Source organism: Eumetopias jubatus, unplaced genomic scaffold, assembly GCF_037043125.1.
Source record: "Eumetopias jubatus isolate StellerSeaLion01/CBP00866 unplaced genomic scaffold, mEumJub1_p1.0 scaffold_3, whole genome shotgun sequence".
Classification (NCBI taxonomy): Eukaryota; Metazoa; Chordata; class Mammalia; order Carnivora; family Otariidae; genus Eumetopias; species Eumetopias jubatus.
In genome coordinates, this window is record NW_028274809.1 from 23256477 (window position 1) to 23283475 (window position 26999).

Genomic DNA, 26999 nt, shown 5'->3' on the forward strand with positions numbered 1-26999 from the left:
GTAATCAGTGACAAATAGATACCTAGGAAATATCCAATATTTGGAAACTAGCATATTCTAACTCATGGTTAGAAGAAGAAATGTTTGGAAACTAGTGTACTCTAACTCATGGTTGGAAGAAGAATTCAAAAAGGAAATAGGAAGAATTTTCAATTTAATGAATATATAAATATTATCAAAATTGGCAGGTGATGCTAAAGTAGAACATAGGCTGTTTATAGAAAACACTTGTATTAGAAAAGGGGAAAATTCTCAAATTGATTATGCCAGATTCTACCTTAAGAAACTATAAAAAGAAGAGCAAGTAAGCCCAAAGCAAGTAGAAGAATGGAAACACTAGACACTAGAGCAGACATCAATGACATAGAAAACAAAAAATATTAGCAAAGATTAATCCAAATATTCATTATTTGAGAAAATAAAAATGATGAACCTCTCACTAGATGAATTAGGAAAAACAACCATGGAAAGGAGAAATTACCAATATCAGGAACAAATAAAATAACTACAGAATTTGAAGATATTAAAAAGATAGTAAGGCATTATTAACAACTTTATGATTAGAAATTCAGCAACTTAGAGGAAATGTTGTAATACCTTGAAAAAATAAATTGCCAATGCTAACTCAAGATGCAATAACTCAAATAACCCTAAATCTATTAAATAAATTAAATTTGTTTTAAAAACATTTCCACAGAGAAAACCAGCTCAGATAACTTCATAATCCATTGGTGAATTCTGCCAAACATATAAGGGAAAATTAATACTAATTCTGCACAGGCTCTTCCAGAAAATTGAGAAAGGGGGAATATTTCTCTTACTTATTCTCTTATTCTATGTGGTCAGTAATACCTTAATACCCAAACCCAGTGAAGACATTACCAAAAAAAGAAAAAAAGAAAAAGAAAAAAAAAAATCCTGCATGCCAACAAACCTCATAAACTTACATTTAAAGGGGTGGCTGGGTGATGAACATTGGGGAGAGTATGTGCTATGGTGAGTGCTGTGAATTGTGTAAGACTGATGAGTCACAGACCTGTACCCCTGAAACAAATAATACATTATATGCTAAAAACAAAAAACACATTTAAAAAACCCCACCACTTTAGCAAATCAAATTCAACTATATATAAAAACATGACCAAATGTAGTTTATCTTAGGAATGCAGTTGTCTTAGTATTTGAAAAGCAATGTAGTCCACTATACTAAAAACTATAAAGAGAAAATTACATGATCGTCTTAATAGATACTGGAAAAGCCTTTAACAAAACCCAATCTCTATTCCTGTTAACATCTCTTGGCAAAGTAGGAGTAGAAGAGGGCTTTCTCAGCCTGATATGGGCATTTATGAAAAACCTACATTAAAATCATAAGCAGTTGGGAAAGACCAAATGATTTCCCTTTCATATCCAAATAGCAAAAGACTATGATTTTGGCACTTCTATTCAACATTGTATGAGATGTTTTAGCAAGTGCAATAAGATAAGAAAGAAAATTAAGAAACATCCAAATGTAAAGAAGATATAGAACTATATATACAGGTAAAAATAATTATGGAGAAAGTCCAGTGGAATGTCCAAAAAAAAAAAAAAAGGCAACAAGATCTAATAGAGTTTAGCAATGTTTCAGGATCTAAGACCAATGTACAAATATCAATTTTATTTCTATATGCTAGTACCAAATAATCAGAATTTTAAAAATGCATACTAACTATAGTAATATTTTTAAAAGAGAAAGAGATGTTTTGGAATAAAACTGACCAAAGATGTGAAAGTCCTGTGCACTAAAAAATACAAAACAGAAATTAAAGGATAAACAAGCAGAGAGATATACCATGTTCATGAATCAAAAGACTCAATGATGTTAAGATGTCACTTCTCTTCAAATGAATGTAAACATTCAATGCAATGCCAATCAAAATAGACCTTTTTTTTGGGTAGAAACTGACATATTGATTCTAAAATTCAGTTAGAAATGCAAAGGACCTAGAATAGTCAAACTAACTTCAGTGGAACAAAATGGAGAGTTCAGAAATACATGAATATATATATAGACATATTTGGACACCTGATTTTTAGCAAAGGTACAAATAAAATTCAGTGGAGAAAGAATAGACTGTTCAAGAAAGGGTGCTAAGACCACTGGATAGGGGTGTCTGGGTGGCTCAGTCAGTTAAGCATCTGACTGGATTTCGGCTTTGATCATGATCTCAGGTTTGTGAGATCAAGCCCTGCACTGAGCACAGACCCTGCTTAAAATTCTCTCTCCCTCTGCCTGTCCTTACCCCCCACCTCAAAAAATAAAAAAATAAAAAAAAAACAACTAGATACACATATTAAAACCAAAACAAACCTTCAATCAGTTCCTTGCATCATATCCACAAAATGAATCACAGACCTAAATATAAAAATCTAAAATTGAAACATTTCTTGAAGAAAACAGGAAAAATGTTTTTGACTTTGCGTTAGGCCAAGATTTTTTAGTTACAACACCAAAAGCACATTTCATGAAAGCATACATCGGTAAATTGGACTTCATCATAATTAAAAATTTGCTCTCTTCAAATTACACTGTTTAGGGGATGAAAAGATACAGCACAGACTGGGAGAAAATATTTGCAAAGCATATGTCCAATAAAGGACTTGTTTCTAGAATGTATACAGAACTCTCCAAACTTAATAATACAAAACAACCAACCAAATTAAGAAAAAAAAATGGGCAAGTGATTTAAGCAGATATCCCTCTAAAAAAGATATACAGATGGAAATTAGCATATGAAAAGACATTCAACATTAGGTTGATAATCATTAAGAAAATGCAATTTAATACCATAATGAAATAATAATACACTTATATTAGAGTAGCTAAAATTAAACAGGACTGATGATCCCAAGAACTGTAAGGATGCCGAGGAACTGGCATTCTCATGCATTTTTGATGGTAATTTGAAATAATACAGCCATTTTGAAAGTTTGGCATTTAAAAAAAATGAAATATGCACCTACCTATGCGCCTAGCAGTCTACATATAGGTATTTTAGCAATAAAAAATAAAGCATATATCCTACAAAAACTTGTGTAAGGATGCTTATAGTTTTATTTATAATAGTCAAACACTACACTACATCAAAAACTAATGATGTAATATATGGTGGTTAACATAGTAAAATAAAATTTAAAAAAATTAGTCAAACACTAGAAACAACCCAAATGTTCATCAAGAAGTGAATGGATAGATAGTACTGTGGTATAGCTGTGTCATGGAGTACTTTTCAACAATAAAAAAGGAATAAACTATTGATAAATGCTACAACATGGATGAATTTCAGAATAATTGTGCTGAATGAAAGAATTCAAGCAAAAGAAAGTACATACTGAATTATTCCATTTGTACAAAGTTCTAAGAAATGCGAATTTATGTATAATGACTGAAAGCAGAGCAGAGGTGGCCTGGGATAGGGTGGGGCAGAGAAGGGCTGGACAGAAGGACAGAGGGACACTAGGAAAGTTGTGGGAGTGGTAGACATGGGCACTTTCTTGACTACAGTAATGGTGTCACAGGTATGCATACATCAAAACAGCAAATAGTATGCTGTAAAAGTGTAGAGTTCATTTCATGTCAATTAGACCTCAATACACCTGTTTAAAAAGATGAAAATAGTCTTAAATATAATTATGGCTTATAGAATGTTAATAGTTACCATTAACTACGGAAAGAATAATTCAGTTGAAACAATCACTTCTTCAAATAGATCAGCAAAGGCAAACATGATGAACGAAGAATAAATTATCAGTAGTTGTGTTCATGTCACATTGCTCTTTCCTTACTGTGCTTTCTCTAGTGATTTTTGCTGTCTTAAAAAATCATTTGAATTTAGCTTTCAATGACCATGGCTTTGTTATTAAGAAATACCTTTAGGTCTGATCATTCTTGACAGCTTCACTAAGTATCATCTCCCTGGTATCTCCCACCTATATAATTTCTAATCCCTGGAGGACCTGCCTTGGCCCACACTGGGATTTACCATTCCTAGATCCTTGCCAGCCGAAGTGGCCTTGCTTTTTACCTACGGGGTATTTTGTGTTCTGACCCTTCCTTTTCAGCCTTGTTGTATTTCTTGTCCTGGTGTAACATTATCTCAGATGACATGGCTGGTAATTATTCCTCCCACACATCCTTCATTTGAAAGAGAACAGACTCCCAACAGATACCTGAGAAGATGTAAATGGGTCTCAGGCCTTGAGGTTCAGAATCCCCTGGAAGGCTTGTCTAGATAGAGAAGACCAGGTTCCACTCCCAGAATTTCTGATTCTGTAGTTTGGGGATGGGTTCAGAAATTTGCATTTCTAACTAGTTCCCAGATAATGGTGATGTCACTGGCCCCCCTAGGTGGGGGACAGGGGGTGCTACTTTGAGAACTATGCGTAAACACTACTGGCTTTGAAGTTGGATGGAACACGGTTCAATGGTTCAATCCCAGCTGCGTGCCCGAAGGTAATTTATTTATTTTAGTCTCAGTTTGCTCCCTTGCAAATTAGCAATTATTATTGTTACCTCTTTATAGGATTATTGTAAAGATGAAATGTATTAATATCTGCAAAGCACCTAGAATGTATGAGGATTTAATAAATAAAAGCTAGCATTACTCTTAGTAGATGAATTATCATTATTAGACCGCTCATTGAGAGGATATATGAGAAGAGACAAGTACTTCCCTCAGCAGGTGCCATCAGCAGACATCTCTATTTCAGTCTCTTAAGACTCATTGTTCCTTCACTTATCCATCAGGCACCCAGGCATTCTCTCTCTGGTCCAGTATCTTCCTACTGTCTCCCTGTTATCCCAGGTTATTTCTTCCCCACATTTAAACTCATTAGGCCTGTGTTTGATGACTTAGTCATCTGATAAGCCTAAGAAAACACATGTAGCTTAATTGGTGTCATTAGTACCTGGTGTTTCTCCCAGTGATTTTCCTCAAATTTTTAGTGACAATCAATTTTAGCAATGAAAGAAATGCGCGTGAAGTGTTTATGAATATGTGTGTATGTGGACATGTACTTTGGCAGGCTGGAAGGGGGATACATTGCAGATGACATTGCATCAGGGGCTGATTGCTTCACTAAGCTCAGGGACCTAACTATTGCATTTACTGGGAGCTAAAACAGAATCCAATTAAGTTTTGTTTTTTTTTTTTTTGCCATCAACCTGCAGGAATTCTGGCTTGAAAGGCTTGTTTGCTCTCCTCTATACTGCAGCTCTCCTCCGGCGTTGCTTTTCATTCTCATCTGTCTCCCCTCTTAAAGAAACCATCAAATCAAATCAAAGCAGATGGGTCAAAGCAAGCCGACACCAAGAACGCCACACCTTAATCACATGACATCGGGCCCTAGTGCCTACATCTTGCTCCTATATAAAATCCTCACACAGAAAGTTGGGAGTGAGGCAGGCTTTTGAGATTTGGATACAACCCTGCCGACCATTTTGTTATTTAATGATGTTGGAAACTAACTGAGCTTAGCCTTCCAGAAGACAGGTGTGTTGCTTTATGGACCTTTCTGCAGAACACATAAAAGTGACGGGTGAAGGGAAGGGAGGACTCAGGGTTGGCTGGTTATCTACCCTGACAAGCAGCAGCGTTTACGGCTGTTCTGTGCCATCACCTTGTACAAATGAAGCTCATGTAAGCAAAATAAGTATGCAGGCAGGAACTTCCCATTTCCCTTTTCTCAATTGAGGGGCATCCAACCATAAATATGTTTCAAAAGAGGTTTAACATTTCTGATAAATTGATTTGAAGCAGCTCAGAGCTTCATTTAAATATCAGAGATCTTACTGCAAGGGCTCCCTGCCTCAGCCACAGCAATCCTTGGAGAGTCTCCCAGTCACTATACGCTGGAAAAGACATTGGTTAGCAAGTTTCCTTTGTCCCTGTTTAAGCCCTACTTCTGATTTCTTTTCCAGTTGCACAGTCTGATTCCTAGAATTAAATATTATCCCCTGCAATCAGGTTTTCTCCCTTTGCCCCTGGGATCAAGTCCCATTTTCTGAATTTGTTTCATGTCTTCACATTAAGTGCAGTAGTTTTTACCAAATACTGACAAATCACATATTCGGTCAACGCTTGTGGCTTCTTTAACTGTTAAAAAGTCCAATCCCTATTGTTAGATAAAACATACCATTAAGGATAATATTAGCTAAAGTGTTATATTAATTTTTCACTAAAGTGACCCATTTGTTACATACAGCTGGTTCTTAAGAAAAAGAAGCTTTAGGTATCTGTGGCAAGGTCGTAAAGCAGTAAAATAGCAAACTGGACTCAGTTTCCCCTGGCAATCAGCCTGTCTTTACTAGATCATGCCAATGTGCCTCTCATCAATATGTGTACCACTAATCTTGGTGGTAAACTAAAGCAAACTTAAATTAGGAAAGAAATCTTCTGAGGAGCACCTTCCTTCCTGTCATGCAAAGCATCCTAGACTCTCCATAGAAAAACTATGAAATGGAAGACTAATACTTTTCAAAAGTAACTAAGTTTAAAATAACTCAAAGAATCAAATTTCCTATTTAATTTTAGCTCTTCCAAAGGCACAATATGGGGGTTTATTTATTTATTCAAAAACATATATGTATACTTACCACATGTTGTAGGTAGTGGGGATACAGCCGCAGACAAAAATTGTTGCCCGTGTGGAGTTTATGCTTGTGTGAGGAGGTGGGGACAAGCCACTAAATAAGATATATACTATGCAGATGTTGATAGATGCGATGGAGAATGAAAAAGCAGGGAACAGGAGTGGAAAGGGGTGGTTTGGTTGTTACCTTCTAGCTCCCAGAACCATATTGGGGAAGAGAGTCTGGGGGGATGAGCAACCCAGAGTTCTGTGTCTCTTCCTCACTAAGGACAAGGGATGTGGAAAGACCAGGAGGCTTGGTATTTTCTGTAAGAAAGGGAATCTGGGAATTTGTGCTTCAGGGATAAGTCTGTCAGAGACTCTTGCTCCAGGCCTCTGAAACTTCTGAGAAAGAGAGTCCAACCTTCCCAGAGGCCCTCCAGGTTCATCCTGCCCAAGTGCCTCTGAAGACATTCAAATTCAAAGGTCAAGGGATACTATTTAAATTACAACCTTGTTTTATTTTTATCTGACTGTGCAACATTGACACTAATTAGTGAGGGGGAAAGTGGTGTGGGTGTTGGGACACAGCTCACTCTGGGCCTCTCTGAACATCCTGAGCTCCTACCTGCCGATGTGGACATGAGAGGAAGAAGGACAACTTTGTAATGTGTCTATATCAGAGAGGAGGCTTGGAGGAAGCAAGATTCTGTACCACCCTTGAGATGAGCAGCTGTACTATACCCTCAGTGAAGCTCTCCCATGGCCAATGACTTAAGCCTTCCTTAGAGAGATAAGATTATTTCTAGGAGTTCATGAATCTCGGCAAGACTAAATGTTTTGGCTTCCCAGCCAGACCCTACCCCCACTTAATTACTCCTAGAATCAAATCCAGCTCCCATGGAACCCAAGAGTGATCCCAGTTGCCCTTTACCATCATCCCTGGTTCATAGAAGTATCTTAATTAGAGATTACTATATACAATCCTAGAAGTCAGCAATATTCTATAGAAAAGTAACTGAAGAGAGGCTCAAGAATAAGAGAGAAGGTGGGGTTAAGAATAGAAATGCACAGTCACTTCTGGAAGATATATTCAACACTCTGCCAAACTACTATTTTTGAGCCAGATTATCTTTTAGGTTATACGAATGTTTAGGAACAGGACATTCAGTACATGTGTGTTCATTACCCTTCCTCCAGTCTCTCATGCACCCCGTGGGGTGGTGTGCTGAACACTATCCATGACACTTGTGAAGGAGTGCATGCGACTCTGTTCTCATGGGAGCAAGTGTGTGCTTTGTGGGATGACCGGGCTCATTCCAAATATTTATGTAGGGAAAAAATAGTGAATAATGATTAAGTGAATATTTTGCAATTGCCCTAATAGGTGCATAAAATGGGTGATGAGATTTTCTAAACACTTTATGAAGAATCTCATAATTGCAGGAGTTGAAAGTCAAATGGTAGAATTATTAGTTAATTAATTGATGGAGTACAAATTTATAACAAGGAATCATAGTGCCATTTCAAATAAGTGACACATCATCGATTATTATTAAATTATAAAGACAGTGAGAAAGGATTGTACATGATCTTTTTAAAGAATTTGTCTATTTTCTGTTTTAAACTGTAATTGTAAATCACAGGGATGATGCATTTTTTTATAGGAGATGTAAAAATAAAAACAATGTAGGTTAGCAAAGGGAAGAAAGTAGAAATCCTCTATTATCCTACTCGATGGATTTAAGTACCATTAACATTTTGAAGTATTTCTTCCTGTCTTTTTCTTTTTTTTTTTAAAGATTTTATTTATTTATTTGAGAGAGAGAGAATGAGAGAGAATGAGAGATAGAGAGCACGAGAGGGAAGAGGGTCAGAGGGAGAAGCAGACTCCCTGCCGAGCAGGGAGCCCGATGCGGGACTCGATCCTGGGACTCCAGGATCATGACCTGAGCCGAAGGCAGTCGCTTAACCAACTGAGCCACCCAGGCGCCCCTCTTCCTGTCTTTTTCTATATGTATGATATATTTTCTTTTTAACAAAAATAGGGTCATATTTGCATTGACTTCTGGACCATAGTTTAATTTAATAATATACTTTGAACATGTGCTTTGTGTCTATGGGGATTGTCCTTAATTTTTTTCTATAATATTATTTTGTAATATTCCTTAGTAGTCAGTCTATGTAGATATACTATGGTTTTTTAAACAACACATTATTGTTTAATATTCAGGTTTTCCATATTATGCTATTATAAATGACTGTGTAATATCTCATTATATACATCTTTATATGCTTATCTGATTATTTCTTTTTGATCACTTTCTAAACGTGACATTGATGGATCAAAGTCCTGAACACTTCTATTGCCCTTCAGTGAGGATGTATCAGTTTACACTCTTACCAGTAAGGCACGAGAATGCCTGTTGCATTTTACCTTCCCCAAACTGGACAATATCTTCTTTGTTACTTAATTTGTATTTAAATCTTTCCTGTTACAGATTTTTGTTTGTTTGTTTTTATGTTTAGGAAGACCATTCCTATCCTGAGAATAAGTTAATGTTTACAGTATTCTAAAAATTCCTTTATGATATCATTTTTTAATATTTAGATCTTTAATCCAACTGAAACTTTTATATAATGGGTGAGACAGGAATGTAATTTCACTTAAAAAAATGATTAACCTTTATAATATATTTTTAGAATAATATTCTTTCTCCAGATACTTGGATGGCACCTTAATTGTATACTAAATTGTGGGCTAATTTCTAATTTTCTAATCTATTTATCTGTTTATTTTTATTCCATTATTATACTGTTTAAAATTATTATATCTTTATACATTAGTTTAATAGATCTGGTAGATTGAATTGCCCAACCTTGCCAAGTATATTCTTTTTCATGTACCCAAATTTTCCAAGCTTTGTCAACTTACAAAAAAAAATTACATCATATAAAAATTTGATAGGATTTCCATTTAATTTATCATTAGAGAAATAGCAACCTAACAAATTTGAGTTTTCACATTTAGAAATTTGGTATATTTCCTTATGATTTTTTGAATAGTTCTTAGTAAGTTTTTGTGATTTTTAAACTGTATGCATATATACCCTCCAAATACTAATATTAATGTTTTTTCTTTAAAAACTAGCCTATAGTCTGTTGATGCTAAATACATTTATTTTCACAATTTTGAACCATGTGAAATTAAAGCTTAAAAATGTATTACATGAGATGAAAAAAATAAATGAAAGGTAAATGGAAGCTAATTAAAGTGCAATCCAAAACAAATATCTCCATGAGTATTTAAAGGAAGAAGTAAGTTATTTTTTTAATTGTCAACTAATAACATGTTAAAAGAAAATTTAAATCTAAAGTTATTTTTACAAATTTTCTAATCATTTTTTATTATCATAAAACTTGAAATACAACATAGGAAATGAACAACACTGCTTGCTCATTTGCCATTTCAAATAACTATAAATAGAAATAGAATTTCTGAGTAAAAGTTACATACACTGTAATTTTGATACATATTGTCAAGTTTCCTTCCATGGGGATGTGCCAATTTATACATCCACCACCAATAGGAGAGTTTGCCTGTTTTACCACAGTATCAAGAATAAAGTAGGTCATTAAATTTTAGGATTTGTGCCAATGTGTAAGTAAAAAAAAAAAAGCCATCAAATTTTCATTTGCATTTTTCCCCTAAAATTTGGACAATTTTTCATGTTTTAGAAACTTTTTAATTTCATTTTTTTTGTGGAATGACTTTTGAAATTCTTTGCCCATTTTTAAAATAGAATTGTTGGTCTTTTTTCCTACCAGTTTCTAAGAGATCTTTATGTATGAGTGAGATTAACCCTTTAGGATATAAGATAATAATTTATAATTAAGATTTTTAATTTTTTTTACAGTGGTGTTTTGTTTTTGTTTTGTTATGTGGAGATTTTTATTTGTTTTTAAAATACAGCCACTTCAAGATTATAAATCAAATCATCCAGGTTCTCTTCTTGTACTGTTTGGGAAAATAAGTTTATATGTAAATCTTTGTTGCATTGAAAAATTTCCTGAGTTTCAGATAAGGTAGAAGTTTAAAATTATTTCTTTCAGACAACTAGCCAGTTGTTCTAACACCATTCCTTTACAAATTACTTTATTCCCATTGATTTGAAGTAGTACTTTATCTGTCATATACCAAATTTTCATGCATTGCTAGGTCTGTCTATGAACTCTATTACATTTTGTTGATATTTCAGCATCATATACCAGTGCCACAATTTTATTTTAGTAATATATATATTACTTGTGTGTGTATGTGTGTATGTGTGTAGAGAGAGAGACCTGTATATTTGTTTTGTACCCTGTTATCTTACTAAATTGTCCTTATAGTAGTTTTCAGTCTATTTTCTTGGGTTTTTCAAGTATACAATCATATCACATGATTCTTTTCTAATATATTAACTAGTTCATATCTACTTTCTATCTGAAACTTTAAATAATAGTGGGCATCCTTGTCTTTTTCCTAACTTTATTGAGAATGCCTTTACTGCTTACCTATTAAACACAATTCTGTCTTTTTGGACTGAGGTAGATATATTTTATCATGCAAAAATTATGCACTTGGTCTTATTTTATCAAGAATTTTTGTTAATAGCTTTTGCTGATTTGTGTCTAATATCTTTATATATGGAAATAATATTTTTCTCTCCAGTTTGGAAATAGAATAAGTTATATTAATGTATTTCCTAATATTGAACTCTTTTTGTAAACTCCACTTGGTCAGGATGCTCAGTTATTTTAATCCTCTTCTAGATTCTTTTTGCTAACACAAATGTGCAGTACCATTCCACAGTCTCTTTTCCCATGAATTTGATACCAAAACTCAGCTGGTATTAAAACCTGATTTGAGATGGTGTGAGACTCTATATTTACTTAGTCTTAGTATGATTATTGTATTTCTTGTAGAAATGTTCATGTAATTGACTGAAGAATGCTGACCTAGACCCACTGGCCGTGTAATATACTATACAATACATGCACTCCATTCTCTTTGTAAAATCCACAACCCAAGGGTTTTAGATTGGGGATTTTGTATCTTATTAGTTCCCTATTACTAATTATAAGTAAAGTTGCCCTCCACTTATTTTCTTAATTTGAATTCTTTAGTTTGTATCAGTGTGATACTCATGAAAAAAGAAAATTCTGTAAGAGTTTAATTAACATTAGAATTCTTTTATTTAAAGGTTTGATGCAACCTTTTAAATTATGAAAATAAAAGCTTTTTTTGAAAATTCATTCAGTAAAGAGGCTTATGAAATGAAACATCAAAGTTTTTTGCTTCTACCTTTGCACTTTTATTCTTAGTTACTCTTCAGATCATTGGATCACTATTAAAAATTTGGCATGTGTTCTTCCAGAACTTTCCTTATGCCTCATACAAAAACAACAAGGGAGGGTTTAAAAAATTTTTTTAAAAGTCTGATTTATTAAGCTGAATAGCTTTTTATGTTTTTTGAACATTTGTATTTTGTGAGCTGTTTGTATACTTTTCTGTTGTTTTTATTATGATCAGTCTGTAAAGGTTTAATGTTTTAAAGAGATTAGCTTTTGTCTTTCCCCCCTTTACCTTCTCGCTTTTCCCTAAAAGCAACCATTGAATCATTACTAATGTTCTATTGTGTATCTACTTAGCTCTTTTCCTATATACATACAAATTTTAATATCTACTTAAAATTGTATATTAATTAAAATGTTTTAAACATATATCACTTAAAGTGTATGTATTATATATAAAATACATTAGTATATTATGCATAAAATAATATATAGTCTACTATACATTCCCTGCTTATTTTATATAGCAATAAAAAAAAATGCCAGTAGGGTCTTTTTAAAGGCTGCAATATATTTCATTTGTCCACTGAAGGACTATTAGGTTTTCTCCCACCGTCTTGCTCTTAAAATGTAGTAAAAATGCAGTACATGAATGTGGGGAAAAGAACAAGAGGAGGGATTTCTGACTTCAAGTTTCATGAAACTTTTGATGGAAAGTACCTTCTTAAAAGTTGTTTCTACCTTTTCTCACCCCTTTTTAAAATACCTTTGCCGATTTGGGGTATTACGAATTCCAAGTTATGATCAATACAGTATGGTATCTCATTTTTACAATTTTTATGTCCCTGGTCCTTATGAGGTTGAGCATATTTTCATATATGTGTTAGACGTTTGGTTTTCTTCTGTGAGTTTCCTTTCTGTATTCTTTGCCCATTTCCTTCCTTATGGAGTTGATTTTCTCTCATTTATTTCAAGGAGCTCATTGTATATTAGCATGTGTCATATGTTTGCTCCCAGGCACCTCTAAAGTCTCTCTCTCATTTGTGTACTGCCCATCCCCTCCATTGTCTTCTTCCTTTCCATTTTCTCTTTTGCCTAGTCGATTTCCTGCCTTATTTGTATCAGTACTAAACTAGAAGAGAATAAGGGAAAAGGAATTAAATATTTGAATAGGGCCTTCAGTTTAGTTAGAAAGGATATGGAACCTTCTCAGCGTGTATGGAGGATTTTGTGGGTGGTTCCTGTCTATTCCAATTTTTCACAAAGTGACTTCCTTCAGAACCATTAATAATGACTATATATCCCAGTGAAAACAGGGAACTCACTGACATACTGGATTATCAAATGTAAAAAATACAGCTAGTCATTTGGATGTTCTAATGAACAAATATTTTATCAATAAAATGTATTTTCATTTACCAAATATTTGAAATATTAAATGATGCTCCAAACTGAATTTTTTTAAGCAAATGCTGTGCTACTTTACTTTTTTATATTATAAAGACAGAAAACCATAAAGAATCTTTATTAATTCACTCAGAAAGGACTCAGGCTGAAAGATAGGTCAAAGTAACACAATCTTGGGGAAAGATGGGCAGTTAGGAAATGTCATATTTTTCAGGAAGGCATTTGGATTGCTAGCTCTTGCAGAGATATAGAGGAGGGAGAAGCAAAGGCTTAATCATATTTTTAAAAACAATAAATTCCTTTGTCAATTCCCCCCCAGTCCTCGCCAAATAAAAAAGTACTTTCCTCTTTCTCTTATTTTTTCTGTGCCCAATCATTCACATTTTCCCTGAATGTTTCTTGTTTTGTCTGTTCTTAAGTAATCTGAGAATGAAGATTTTTATATTAGCTGAATATTGAGTTTTAAGGTCAGGTGTGGTAAATTCTATCATTTTAAACTTTTGTTTTATATCTTTAAAGCCTCTTGCTCTTGGCAAGTTATAATTCAGGAAGGCAGAGAAATTGATGTTAGTATGCAAAAGCAAAGTATTTGGCAGCCAAGATAATCAGCATTTATTAAAACTAAAAATGTTCAACATTTATGAAGATTTAAGAAATGTAGAAAATGTTATAGGGCTGTTTACAAATTAAGATTTATTGCCTGCACCTTGAATCCATAGGGTACATTTTTATCTTTTTTTTTAATCTAAGAAATTAGTGGCATACTTTAAGAGTTTACACTATAATAGGCAAATTAATCTTGTATAGAATGAAATAGGCTTACCATGTGTTGAAAATTTAAGAAATTGTTCCAATTGTATTCTGTCATAATAAACATCTACCCCTTCCCTCCCCCCATCTCTGCTTTTCCACACATGGGTCATCTGTTTCTGTTTTCTGGGCTAAGCTTACAATGAGAGCAAGCAAGATGGGGCTCCATCTTTACTGTTTTACTTTACTGTTCTCTCAGTAAAAGTACCAGTATCATTGGTGGTCATAAGGATTCTTCAGTGATCCTTAATATGCTTTTCTTTGACAATGATTATACTTCAATTTTTGGGGACAAGTGACTAATTAGTGTCATATAAAAAAAGATAATATGTCATAATGTTACAATCAGAGTTTGTCTTTCTAGTAAGTCCAATTCACGTTCATTTCCCTTATTAAAAAAAGAAAAAAGTTTGCTTGGAAATGGCAAAAAGGAACAGAAACTATAGTGTGTCATGAACAAAATTCTGGAAAACTTAACTAATCTTGTTCTCTTAACATGTTCTTCAGGAATATAATGAGTGACTAATTAAATAATTGAACAATTAAAGTCCATTTATTATATGATGTTTTGATACAAAGAGGGTTTCATTTGAAGACAAATTTCTACTCTGGCACATGGAGAGAAGTTGAATAATCTTGGGTGACATCAAACTAAAGGTGATTGGTTGTAGTGGATGATTTGACATTTGATGTAGACATTAATTCTGGATATGTTAGGCTTTGGTGTGGGGTCACTAGGAGGATATGGTAGTATATGTGTAAACCCTGTGTTTTAAATATAGGGTCTAGTATGCTTTCAATCTGTGTGTATTCTAAGTATGTCCAGATGAGAGTTCTTAACTATAAGCATAATTTTGTTTACCATAAATGCGAAACAAAGCCAACCAGGGACACCTAGGGAAGAGAGGCTCCTCAAGGACCTGTTCAGACAGTTGCTTCTAGAAAAAAAACAGTCTTCAGTCAAAGACTTGTCAATCCTATTTTTAAAGATTGATTAGGTAGCTGATTTTTTCCTCCTTCTGTCCTTGGAGAAAATGAAAAATAACAGGTCCTCTTCCACTTTAGACTAACCATTCATATACTTTATGACAGTTAGGTCTCCCTTGTGCTTTCTCTTCTCCAGGACAAATTATGCTAACTCCTTGAGTCTGTCCTCATAGGTCCTATTTCTCAACCATTAAATCATCTTATTGTTCTTCTCTGGATCTTTTCCAGTTTCTTCAAAATCCTCTAAAAAGTATAAAGTCTTAAATTATATATCTTTACATATATTAGATAGGTTAGGACTTCAGGATGATATTTATTTCCACCTTCTAAGTCAGAAAAGATGGTCACTATGACACAGGTCAGTTGGATGAGAGGAATAAGAATAAAGAGAGAAGGCAAGTGAGCAGTTGAATATTCAACTCAGCGTATTCATGTGATCAGAAATAGTAAAACTGTGTCTGCAAAAATGTCATGTGTTCTTCCTAAGTCCTTTGGAAGACACTAAAACACAAAAAATATTATAAAAACAACCAGAACTGCTTTTGTTTTTTCTTTAAACAGATACCTCTTTTTCCTAATTATAATTCTATAAAGAAAAAGATTAGTAGGTGAATTAACGTAATGGCAAGTTCAGCACAAAAAAAAAAAAGAGGTGGGTGATAGAGGAAGATGAGCACTTGCTAACTCAAGGAAAGGCACAGGTATTCAGCATTAGACTGACCTCAGCTTAATTAAGAGCTACAACCACTTTTTCAAGCAGGTATTAATGACAAGAGGGGGCATTTGTGGATTGTTATCTAGCGTAGCTTTATTTTTTTGGTAGTACATGACTAGTAGGAAGAACATGATACTAGCTTTGCTGATATGCTGCCCTGTGTCTATGGCATTGGATTGTCTTCTCTGTGGCATCACCTAGATTTTGAGTGACCAGCATGATCAGCGTACTATAGGCATTTCAACCTCTCTATTCCTTAGGGCCAAAAAAGAACCCATAATCTTATAAACTAAGTTCTCCTCTGTCTAATTACTATGAGAGTAAGATTCCAGTGTAATAAAAACCTAGAATAAAAGCCCTAAATCTTCTAGTCTTTCTTACTTCAACTTAAGTGCATTAATGATTGAATTCTGTATTTCTTTAATAATTTAAACCTAAAATTTTCTCTAAGCCCAAAGCAAAATACCTGGCACTTACCCTACTCTCTCTCCTGGGTTATGCACTATGAAATGGGGTGAACTGCTTCATAGCCTCCATAAGAGAGAAATTAAGTCATTACAAAAAGGTGGTTCTGTGTTCTTTCCAATATTCTCCCTATAAATCAACAGTAAATAATAGGGATCACAACAAAGTCAGCTTATAAGAGATTTAATTCCCCAGATGGAAAGCTTTATGAAACCCATTGCTGGTTTATTTTCATGTTAAGGTGGGATAAAAATATAAATTTGCCCTGCCCATATTGAAGAACCCCAGGCAGATCTTAGAGGGCTCTTGCATCGAATGGTGGGCAGTGGTGAAATAGTTGCAGTTTGCACTAACCCCTCTTGGAAAGCTAATGCAGTATGGTCTTACCATTTTTGCAGACAGGACAACATTGTTCTGGTTCATAGACTGGGTTGACACACTCAGGAACTGCGCAGTCTGCTACAACACAGTGAACTTCATTGCTGGGCTCACAGCGACACCATTCACATGGAGAGGGCTAGGAACAAATCTAAAATTAGCCCCTTTTCTCCTATAACTTAATGCTTTGCACATTCATATGCTGTCAGAAGATAAAACATCAGTGTTTATATTGGCTTTACTGTATTAACTCCATTTACCATGTGTATGATTCATTTTTCCCCAATGGAAAGCAACCTGGAAATCCAAGCCACAGTGGGTCGCCGTGTGCCACTCAGGTTGCCATGAGCAATTGGAGCACACTGGGATGACTCTTCCTATGACTTATATTCCTACTTTCCAAAGAAATGTTTGGACAACTAGTATGTCACCTCCTGGTTTGGTTTCCGGATGTACTGATTGCTCTGCCTTCCTCTGGTAAACAGGAATGATACTGGACCATGTGAAATAAGTTTTTGCCATTTGTCACTTCTTTTTTCCCCAAGAAAGACAAAGATTACTGAGAAAAAAGAAAATGGTAAATGGATATCCTTACCCTTTGTAGGAACTCTTTTCCAAGCTAACCTAGACTCTAAATGGCTTTTTTTCCAATATGAATTTTAGAAGAGATTGCATTTGGGATCCAAACACCCAGGTACTGCCTCTTGAAAGATTTAGTGAATAACTTTAATCTTGCCTGCTTGCTGTTATGAATGAACTGAAATCGATTGACTTAAAAAGCCACATTTAAGAGTCAAAGACTCTAAAAATGGAATTGAAAAGTGATTAATTTAGAGGGGAAAAAAAGGGCAGAAAACAATTTTTGTCTCAACAGTACTTACCAGCCACGAGTGAGTTTGAGATTTTCTGTTTCTTTTCTAGAAACTGCCTAATACCACAAATCATCTCAAGCAGTGACCACTCTGTGACTTTCTCAAGTTCTAGCTCTCCTTTCTCATGAAACAGAGGCTTGGAATTCTGGAATAAAAAGTTGGAGGTCTTGGAAGTTATACAGGTCTATATTTCTCAAATCATGCCATTTGTTCTGAGAAAATTCTGCCTCTTGTCCTGTGCCACAGGGCTATATTTCCTCTCTTGCAAACTGTGTTAATTAAAGCTCTCTGCTTTTGTCTCAGTGGCTAATGTCCATGTCAGCTCTTGTTTCTTCTTGAACCTGACCATTTGGATAATATCAGTGCTGCTTGACTCAGGTGGTCCGTGGGGGTGAACATCTTTCAACTAATTATTTTCAAATTAATGTTACCTTTGCCTTCTGCTTGAAGAATGATAGTCTGGCGTTCAATTATTTTACTTTCAAATTTAGTGGGAATAAGAGAATTAGACATAGAATCTGTCAGAAAGTATTGCTATTTCTTAAACATGGTCAATAAATTTATTGAAGGGTACAGTTAAGCTCTTTACTGTGTGGTAAAAATGGTAAAAGGAATCTGTTGGATCATTTTAATGGCTGGGATTTTCCTGAAGCTACTCTACTGAATAATCTCAGTAAATTAAGGAAAAGATTTGATACCACAGCTCATTATTTGTTGGAGAAAATGTGAGAAATACTGTGAGAAAGGAAAATTCTTGCTGCTCTACTCTTCCTTATTTTTCAAACCCCATTGTGTTATCTTAAATCTCCAAGCAAAATGATCCAAAGATGTCCCCCTTTCCTTGATTAATTGCAAAGAAGTATTTTTGCATGGCTTTCTGAAGTTCAGCAAGGACTTGGCCTGCATTTATTGCTAATATGAGAGAAAGTAGGAGCCACTAATCTCACTTCCACACCCTGCCCTCCCACAGCTGTGACTCTTTGTTCTTGCTGGTTCCTTTCTTGCTGAAGGAGGGGCTAATCTGTACAACTCTAGTGGACTGATTCTGGCGTTAAAAATCCCCAAGAGCCCCTAAATTTTCCAATGCAAAATGTTTACCTCAAAGTAACAGTGGCCTTTGAGAAAGACTTGTTGGACTATTACAGTCCCAACACAGACTGATAAAGACACCATTCTGATTCAAACAATATTTTTTGACATGATTAACTACTGGATATCATGGCAAACAATTTACCTATATCAACTTATTTCTCATAATAACCCTATGAAGGAAGATTTGTTATTATCTTCATCTCACAGATGAGGACATAGGCTGAGAGAGGGTCAATAACTTCCCCACTCCTGCAGGTTCGGGTAGAGGCAGGATTTGAACCCAGGCAGCAGACCTGCTATACCATACTGCCGGTGAGAGCAAGAATCACTGTTCTGGGTACTCCCATTGGAATAGTTCATTTTCCAGTGCTTTCTACCCTTCTCCATGCACACCAGATCCAGAGGAATAGCCATTAGGAACTGAATAATTGATTTATGGAAGATATGTACTTCTGCTAAGAAAAAGACTTTCACTAGGGTATTTAGTGCATAAAGAGATTATCATGGAGCCATAGAGCTTTTTAACCTTCTGCAAATGTAAATTAGTAAGAAAACTATAGTAGGTTGAGGTTATGTTGCCACGAGGCTCACGTTCTTGGGAGCGTTGGCATCTTTAGCCAACTACACTCATGGGTATCTGGGAGAAGCACAAACAGATAATGGTCCAGTAAGGACCCAGGGGCATCTGTGGGAAGCCAGTGGAGACTGGATGTGTGTGCACTGGAATTCTGAGAAGTGTTCTGAGGAAGAGCTAGGACTACAGGCCTTGGTGATAAAAGTACACCTGATCTTTGAAGGGATTTTGAATAATGAGAAACATAAACTCGGGAAGTAAGAATGTCACCCAGCCGCTGAGTGACATTGTCTTTGAGTCCTCCTCTGACCCTGACTTTATTCATATGCCACACCCTTCCTGGCCCAGAATCTCGTCAGAAACGTGTCATTTCCTCTTTTGTTTTCCTTAAGTTGTTTTGTTTTGTTTTCAAACCTGTTTCAGTCCGTTTCTTCTTATTCTCAATCTCCATGTGTGCCCCACCCCCCATTCTGAACACTCAATCAGATTTAACCCATTGACCTCATGCCAAAGGCCCTTCTTTCCTCTCCAACCTATCAGGACTTTGCCTTCACGAGTTCATCAGTTCCGATGCCAGTGATTTTTTGCCCACCTTGACTTCCTCTACTGCCCCTGCTTTCTCCTACTCTTCTGCTTCTCCCTCTGCCACTCCCCCTGCTTGTGTTCCCTCTCTCGCTGTGTCTCTCTCTGTCAAATAAGTGAAATCTCCTACACTTCTGAAAAGACATTGCCTAAGCAGCAAGAAGTCCCTGGGAGTGAGCAGTATGTCCCTTGACATTAAGTTCAGTTTAAAAATCCTTCCCACAGAGATGAACCATGGGAGACTGTGGACTCTGAGAAACAAACTGAGGGTTCTAGAGGGGACGGGGGTGGGGGTACGGGTTAGCCTGGTGATGGGTATTAAAGAGGCTGCGTACTGAATGGAGCACTGGGTGTTATATGCGAACAATGAATCATGGAACACTACATCAGAAACTAATAATGTAATGTATGGTGATTAACATAACATAATTAAAAAAAAAATCCTTCCCACCTTGCAGCCTAAAAGTGAAAGGTTTGGCTCTTTGAATAATCTTTACATCTTAAGACAGAGCTGGTTGCAAATTTCTTTTTATCAGGCTCTTCAATGTGAAAACTATAGATTAAATCCGAAACTGTCCCCGTAAAACTGAAGATTAAACAATAAAGCTATCCTTAGAGGAACAGAGAACACTGGAACAAGTACTTGGAAAAAAATTATTCCTGCTCGCATTTTTTAGAAGAGCATGTGAAATTACAACTAGTACATGACTTTTGTCAGCTAGAGATTGGTAAGTAAGATGATTAAATGACACCACCCGAAAATTTTATACAAGAAAAATCTGTTCCTAAGAAATCTCACAGAACACTTCATTTCTGTGAAAGCTTTGGAAAATAAAGTGGCATTCACTATATCTACCTTTACATGAATTTTAATTGAAATTAAGATTAGAGGTCAAATATTGTATTCATGTATGTATTAGATAATCTGAGTATTTTATGTCTGTTAGGACTATGTACACCTTTTGCTTAGGGGTTTTGAATATCTAATGTGGCACTCTGTTTAAGTAGAAACCATGCATTTTATCTGTAGTTCCTGCTATCACTGAATATATTTGCATGGCAAATTCAAATGTTGTCCCAGCTGCCCCCAAATTCCAAAGGGGTTTCCTACTATACACACACACACACACACACACACACACACATATATACATATAATTATATAAAATTATTTTATAATGGAGTAGAAGGGAGTTCTTTTTTAAATTCTGGTTTAAGTGACTAAGAATCCCAATTTTTCTCCTTGGTATTAAAATGGAAGTATGGCAATACGTATCATTTTTTCAGTGGTTAACTTCTGAAGACCTTGAGACTGAAATCCCAATGACACTGTCTGTGATTTTTGAGAATTCTTAGAGAATTGGATGGGAGATACCAGAACCCTGGGAACAACAGAATGCTCCATGATTTTTTAAAATGCAGAAAGTAGCCTGAGATCTAGTAACTTAGCTTACTAGAATAACTGAGTAACTCCAGAAAAATTGTCAAATATGCTGTTTGTGAGAATTTGGAAGCAAATGTAGTCATCACTAAGAGTTGACATAGGATTATGAGAACATGTTATTTCAGACTGCAGATTGCAGAGAATTTTTAAAATATTTGTGGTAAATGCACATTTATTTTGTACTCTGAATACACTGAGACTTACTTTCCATATCGGATGAAAGCCTGGATGTTTGGTCTATATAACAATATCTTGTGGCATCATTATTTATGTGGAGGCTGTTCCTGATATTGTTTATAGAACATCCACAAGGAAATAGTCACAGACTATCAGATTTGTTACCCAAATTCAAACCTCAAAGTGACAAGGTGCAGAGCAGTGTTCAGTTTAGTATTTCAATTCGGTGAAGTTTAAGGTAACAGAATTCTTATAAGCTGAGAAACTCTGAACTTGGAAAATTAGAAAAAAAAATTCATTTAGTTGGTTTTGTTTGGGTGGCTGTAATATCCTGGTTAGAAGAAACTTCTCTGTAGACTTAACACTTGAGTTCTAGTCTCAGATGCTTTATCACTAGGTGTGAATCTTGGGAAAATGAGATCACCTTTCTGTGCTTTAGTTTCTTAATCTGTAAAATGGGACAGTATTACCAATCTCACAGAGTTATTGTGAAGCACATAAACTGTGTAAGAAATATTACTATTGTTATCATTCATTTGCATACTTAGTGATGGCTTTCTGAAAAATATTTATTTAAAAAAAATTTTTTACAGATTTTATTTATTTATTTGACAGAGAGAGGCAGCGAGAGCAGGAACACAAGCAGGGTGAGTGGGAGAGGGAGAAGCAGGCTTCCCGCTGAGCAGGGAGCCCGATGTGGGACTTGATCCCAGGACCCTGGGATCATGACCTGAGCTAAAGGCAGACGCTTAATGACTGAGCCACCCAGTCACCCTCTGAAAAAAATTTAAAAAGTATAAAATTGGACTATAACATAAGACTAGATTTAAAGGAATATTTAGGTTATTTTTCTTGTTCAAAGTGGGATCTGATTACAGAGGTGGTTGCAGTAAAGTTTTATAGGGCTTGGTTTGTTGGGGGTTGGAGGGAGGATTTGTGTACCAGTAGAACTAATTATGTCAGAAACACACTGAAGAAAATTTGTTACAAGAAGCCTCTAAATAAAGACTAATTATGGATGGTTAGAATGACCATTATAAATCACCCAGGGAAAAGAAAAGAGAAAAGAAAAGAAACAAACCTATTTTCTTTTTCTGTTGTCTCAGCATCTAAATATCAACTCAAACACCCTTTCTCCAGGGAGGTCTTCCCTGAATATCTTTCCATCATATCTCTCTCCCTTACATTGCCCATTCAGAGCTTTCATCAGTGCATGAGGTTATTTTACTGGTTTGATTATATGTTTGTTTATTTTTATCTGCCTTCCCTAAGGATTATAAGCTTCTTGTAGTATATTGATCATTGCTGTACTCTCAGAACCAAGAAGATATCTTAGCCCATAATAGACACTCAATAAATATTTGTTAACATATGCATAATCATTTATGCATAATCTATGTTTTCTTGTTTGTTAAACCATACCTCTGGGCAGTTTCATCTATGATCATCATGCACGGGGTAAGATTCTGATTCAGTAAGACATTTGTGTTTTATTTAAATATTATAAAGGGCACTTTGTGGGGAAAGGTTTCTGACTGAGTCATGAAATAAGTATTTGGGTTCCAAAATTATGACAGTGAACATAAACTCACTCTCTAAAGGCAATTTGAAATTCACTATATCCACTGTGTGGATCACTAGTTAAATCAATCTTCAAGCACTTCATTGACTAGGCTTTCTCGCAATAGATAATTACAGACTTATTGCACTAGCAAATACCATGATAACTAAATTTAGGGTAAGAATACATGCAGAGGAATTCCTATAAAGGTCTGGGAAAAAGCTAGTCTCATTTTATAATGTGTGTTGAGTTTAATGATTGCTTCTTAAACAAAATGATTATAGTATATTATGAACTATTTTTCAGGAAAACAATACACAACAATCCTGATTTTAAACAAGCCCATTTTCCTAAGAGATGAGTTAGATTACAAAGTCCAACAAAACACATCTTGAATATTCTGAGGAATAAAGCTTGATTCCTAGAAAGGCTTCCATGAGCATTGTCGGAACAGAAGCAATGGATGCATGCGTGGATGGGATATATTCAAAGTGCCAAGTTTTAGCACACTAACTACTATATCAATGGCTTTCCTTCTGACCAAGTGATATTAGGCTTCACATACCATATGGTGCTCCATTCCTTTGATAATTTTGGCAAAAATTCTCAAAGAGAATACAGCTCAGATTGCTTTTCTAAAAACTTCCCATTAACAACTATTTAAAATTTGATCTCTACCAAGGAAAAGATACTGCTTTAAGATGCACTCTTCTTTTAGAGATAATTTATGGCATAAATTTTATCACTTTATGGAACAAATCTCATTACTTTCAAACTGTATGAGAAATTTGGAAGACTATTTTCAAGTTGCTGATGCCTGTCAGGAATCTCACTGTTCACTTCATTAAAATATACATTAAATTACAGAGTACAACAGTATTTAACATCCACTGCTACTCCTGTAGCTAGTAATTTGCATGTGGCAGATGTCACCTACTAATCAATAGAGCCAATGGATTTTAAACAAAATTCACAATCCTCTGAAAGTAAAACCATTGCATCACTGATTAAAATGCTTCTCAGTGTCCTGCATCAAATGGGACTGTAGTGACCTCTTCAGTGATCTGCCCTATCGGTTGGAGCACATTTGAAACACTGAGGTTGTAAGTCTTATCAAATTATGAACAGAGTTGGAATTTCTTTAATAATTTTAATACTACCGAAGCAAATAGAAAACCAGATGCATAAGGCACCTGGGTGGTTCAGTCGATTAAGTGTCTGCCTTCAGCTCAGGTCATGATCCTAGAATCCTGGGATGGAGCCCCACAACGGCCTCCATGCTCAGTGGGGAGTCTGCTTCTCCCTCTATCCCTCTCCCCTGCTCATGATCTCTCTCTCAAATAAGTAAATAAAATCTTAAAAAAAAAAAAAACGGATGTGTAGATTTTTTTTTTTAATAACAACCTCAGTTTGTCAGCAAATGTGTATGATGTTATCATTTGAGTAATAAGTTAAATAATAGGTGTTCTGGGTTTGAGAAGTTGGTATTTTGATAATATATTCTGGAATATTATTTCTTGGGTGTTAAAAACCACTTTATGTTTCTTGAAAATAAACATATTTAGCCAGGTGATTGTAAAGCGTTCACATAGCTTTGCTCATATAAATATAATAAACTCAGATTCAGAAATAAGATATGTGAATTTAAAAATTATTTATTGACTCTATTAAATTTGTATTATATATAAGATAAGGTATATAAAGTATACCAAGATGAACTATATATCTAGCCTGCCCTTAATAAATGCCAATCTAGAAGAGGAGCTAAGATATCTATAGAAATAAATTTTGATTTTGTAAAACAAATGATATTTTATAAAAATAACTGATGGTATTATTATAATGGAGGACAGAATTATTGGAGTTATTCTATTTTTATTTGTATTTATTCTGACCCTAATGTATAACACAAGGATATTGTAAAGCAGTTGAAATACCCAATCTAAAATTATTAATTATCAAGTACAAAAAAGTTCACTCAGTCTTGAAATTTACCATTATAGTTGCAACACAACAGTGAGATCATATTAATGATTTTTTTTTCTTTAAAAATATTTTTTCCTAGGGGTGCCTGGGTGGCAGTCAGTTAAGCATCCCACACTTGGTTTTGGCTCAGGTTGTGATCTCAGGGTTGTAGGATTAAGCTCTGCTTCAGGCTCCATGCTCAGCATGGAGTCTGCTTAAGTTTCTCTCTCCCTCTGTCCTTCCCCCTCCTCAAATAAATAAATCTTTAAAAAATATTTTTTCCTAAAAAAAACTATTTAAAAATATTTTTTAAGAGCAGGCACCTCTACAATTATATACTGTGTATTCTAATAAAGTGATGTTATATAGAACTAATTTTTTCCTGAATATTTCAAGGAATTTCATGACAATAAAATGCAGCTTTTTCTGAAATATGAAGAATAGCTATGGAAAAATAAACTATAGATAAGGAGAATGTAAGCAAAAATATCTTTCTTTAGTTGCAGTCACAGATGTATTTTTTTTTAAATAGGCAAAACATACTTATTAAGGAAATATCCGTGCGTATTTAAGAAAAAAAGGATGCTTTAGTGGTCTCTACAGTCTTCAAATGAGAACCCAAAGGTATAGATGAGGGCTAGAGGATTCACAATAAAGTAAAGATTTTGATAAAGTGTCACACCTATCCTTGCGTGAATAGCTTAGGAAAGCAGCAGCCTTTAGTCCTCACTGATAAGCTGGATTGACTTTGGGCTTTGGTACCAAAAAAAAAGGCCCTTGACAGTGAACAGAATATTTTGTCTAGAGCCTCTATATCTCCATGCTAAGGATGCTCTACTTATCACCTATTTATGCAATAGGAAAAAAAATGAGCAACTGTATAGCTTCAAAACTTTCCTGTCGACACCGAGAAGAACAGATGGTTGATATCAGTTAAAAGCCAGTCATCTACAGTAGCATTAAAACAGGGCCATGTGTGCGTGGGGGAGAATACATCACCGTTAGAATTCTACAACCTGAAAGAATCAGTTCTATTCTATGAGAAACACTGAAAGGAGGTGCCTTGCACTGATGTCACTGGACTCACGGCTCTTCAGGGTGTGGGAGGTGAAAGTTCTGCAACAACCAAATCCATTTGTATTGGGAGTGCCAATTAGATTGTTAGTTCAGAAGTCTCTCTCTACCACCGTCTCAGGATTTCACTGGGCAAAAATTTACTAAAAGTTGAAGTCTTTTCTTTCTTTTCCATTTGCTGGCAACATTGTACTTTTATATGTTATGAAAAGGCAGTAACTAAAAATTAATGTAGTGAAGTATTTTATAAGTGCTAATATTAAAATATGTTAATTTCCAATTTGAAGTCCAAACAGCAATTTCCTTTTGAATTTTATATTTCGTTATTTGATGCTTAATTCATAGCTTACCTCATTCCACAAAAATATGTTGAGATGGCTTATGGGCAGTAAAATGAAAGTATATTTTAATTAAAAAAATCTTGACCGAGTAATGTCTTGATAAGCTTTTTGACTTTGGTATGTATTTTTTGGGGGGTAAGGCTCAGCAGAAGCAGTCACAATTTTGAAACTGTGTATAAAAATGGCTAGTGCTGGGGCACTTGGGTAGCTCAATCAGTTGAATGTCTATTGATTTTGGCTCAGGTCAAGATCTCAGGGTGGTGGGATTGTGCCCTGAGTCAGGCTCCACGCCCTGATTCTCTCTCTTCCTCTGCCCCTCCCCTGTTCACTCTTTCTCTCTCTCAAAAAATAAAAAATAAAAAATAAAAAAATAGATGGCTAGTGCTATTGCTCAATGCAATTTGGCCATATGACAATGTAGAATGAGCACATTTGGAACTCAAATCCTGCCATCAAAGACTCTTGTTTTATCTTAAATCACTTGAACCTGGGTTTTCTCATTTGTAAGGTGGAGGTAATGACAACATAATATTAATGGGACTCTAATTTTGCTACTGGATTCTTAGGACACTGAAAGGAAATTATGTAATATATAAACTATGTAGC

General features: G+C 35.0%; 1 protein-coding gene across 1 annotated transcript in view; it reads right to left on the minus strand.

Moving 5' to 3' along the window:
- Window positions 1-26999, minus strand: part of VWC2L (von Willebrand factor C domain containing 2 like) — a 147201-nt gene that overhangs the window by 107555 nt on the left and 12647 nt on the right. The window contains exon 2 of the mRNA XM_028112117.2: window positions 16721-16850. Coding sequence (XP_027967918.1) covers window positions 16721-16850 — 130 coding nt within the window. The remainder of the gene's footprint in view (window positions 1-16720; window positions 16851-26999) is intronic.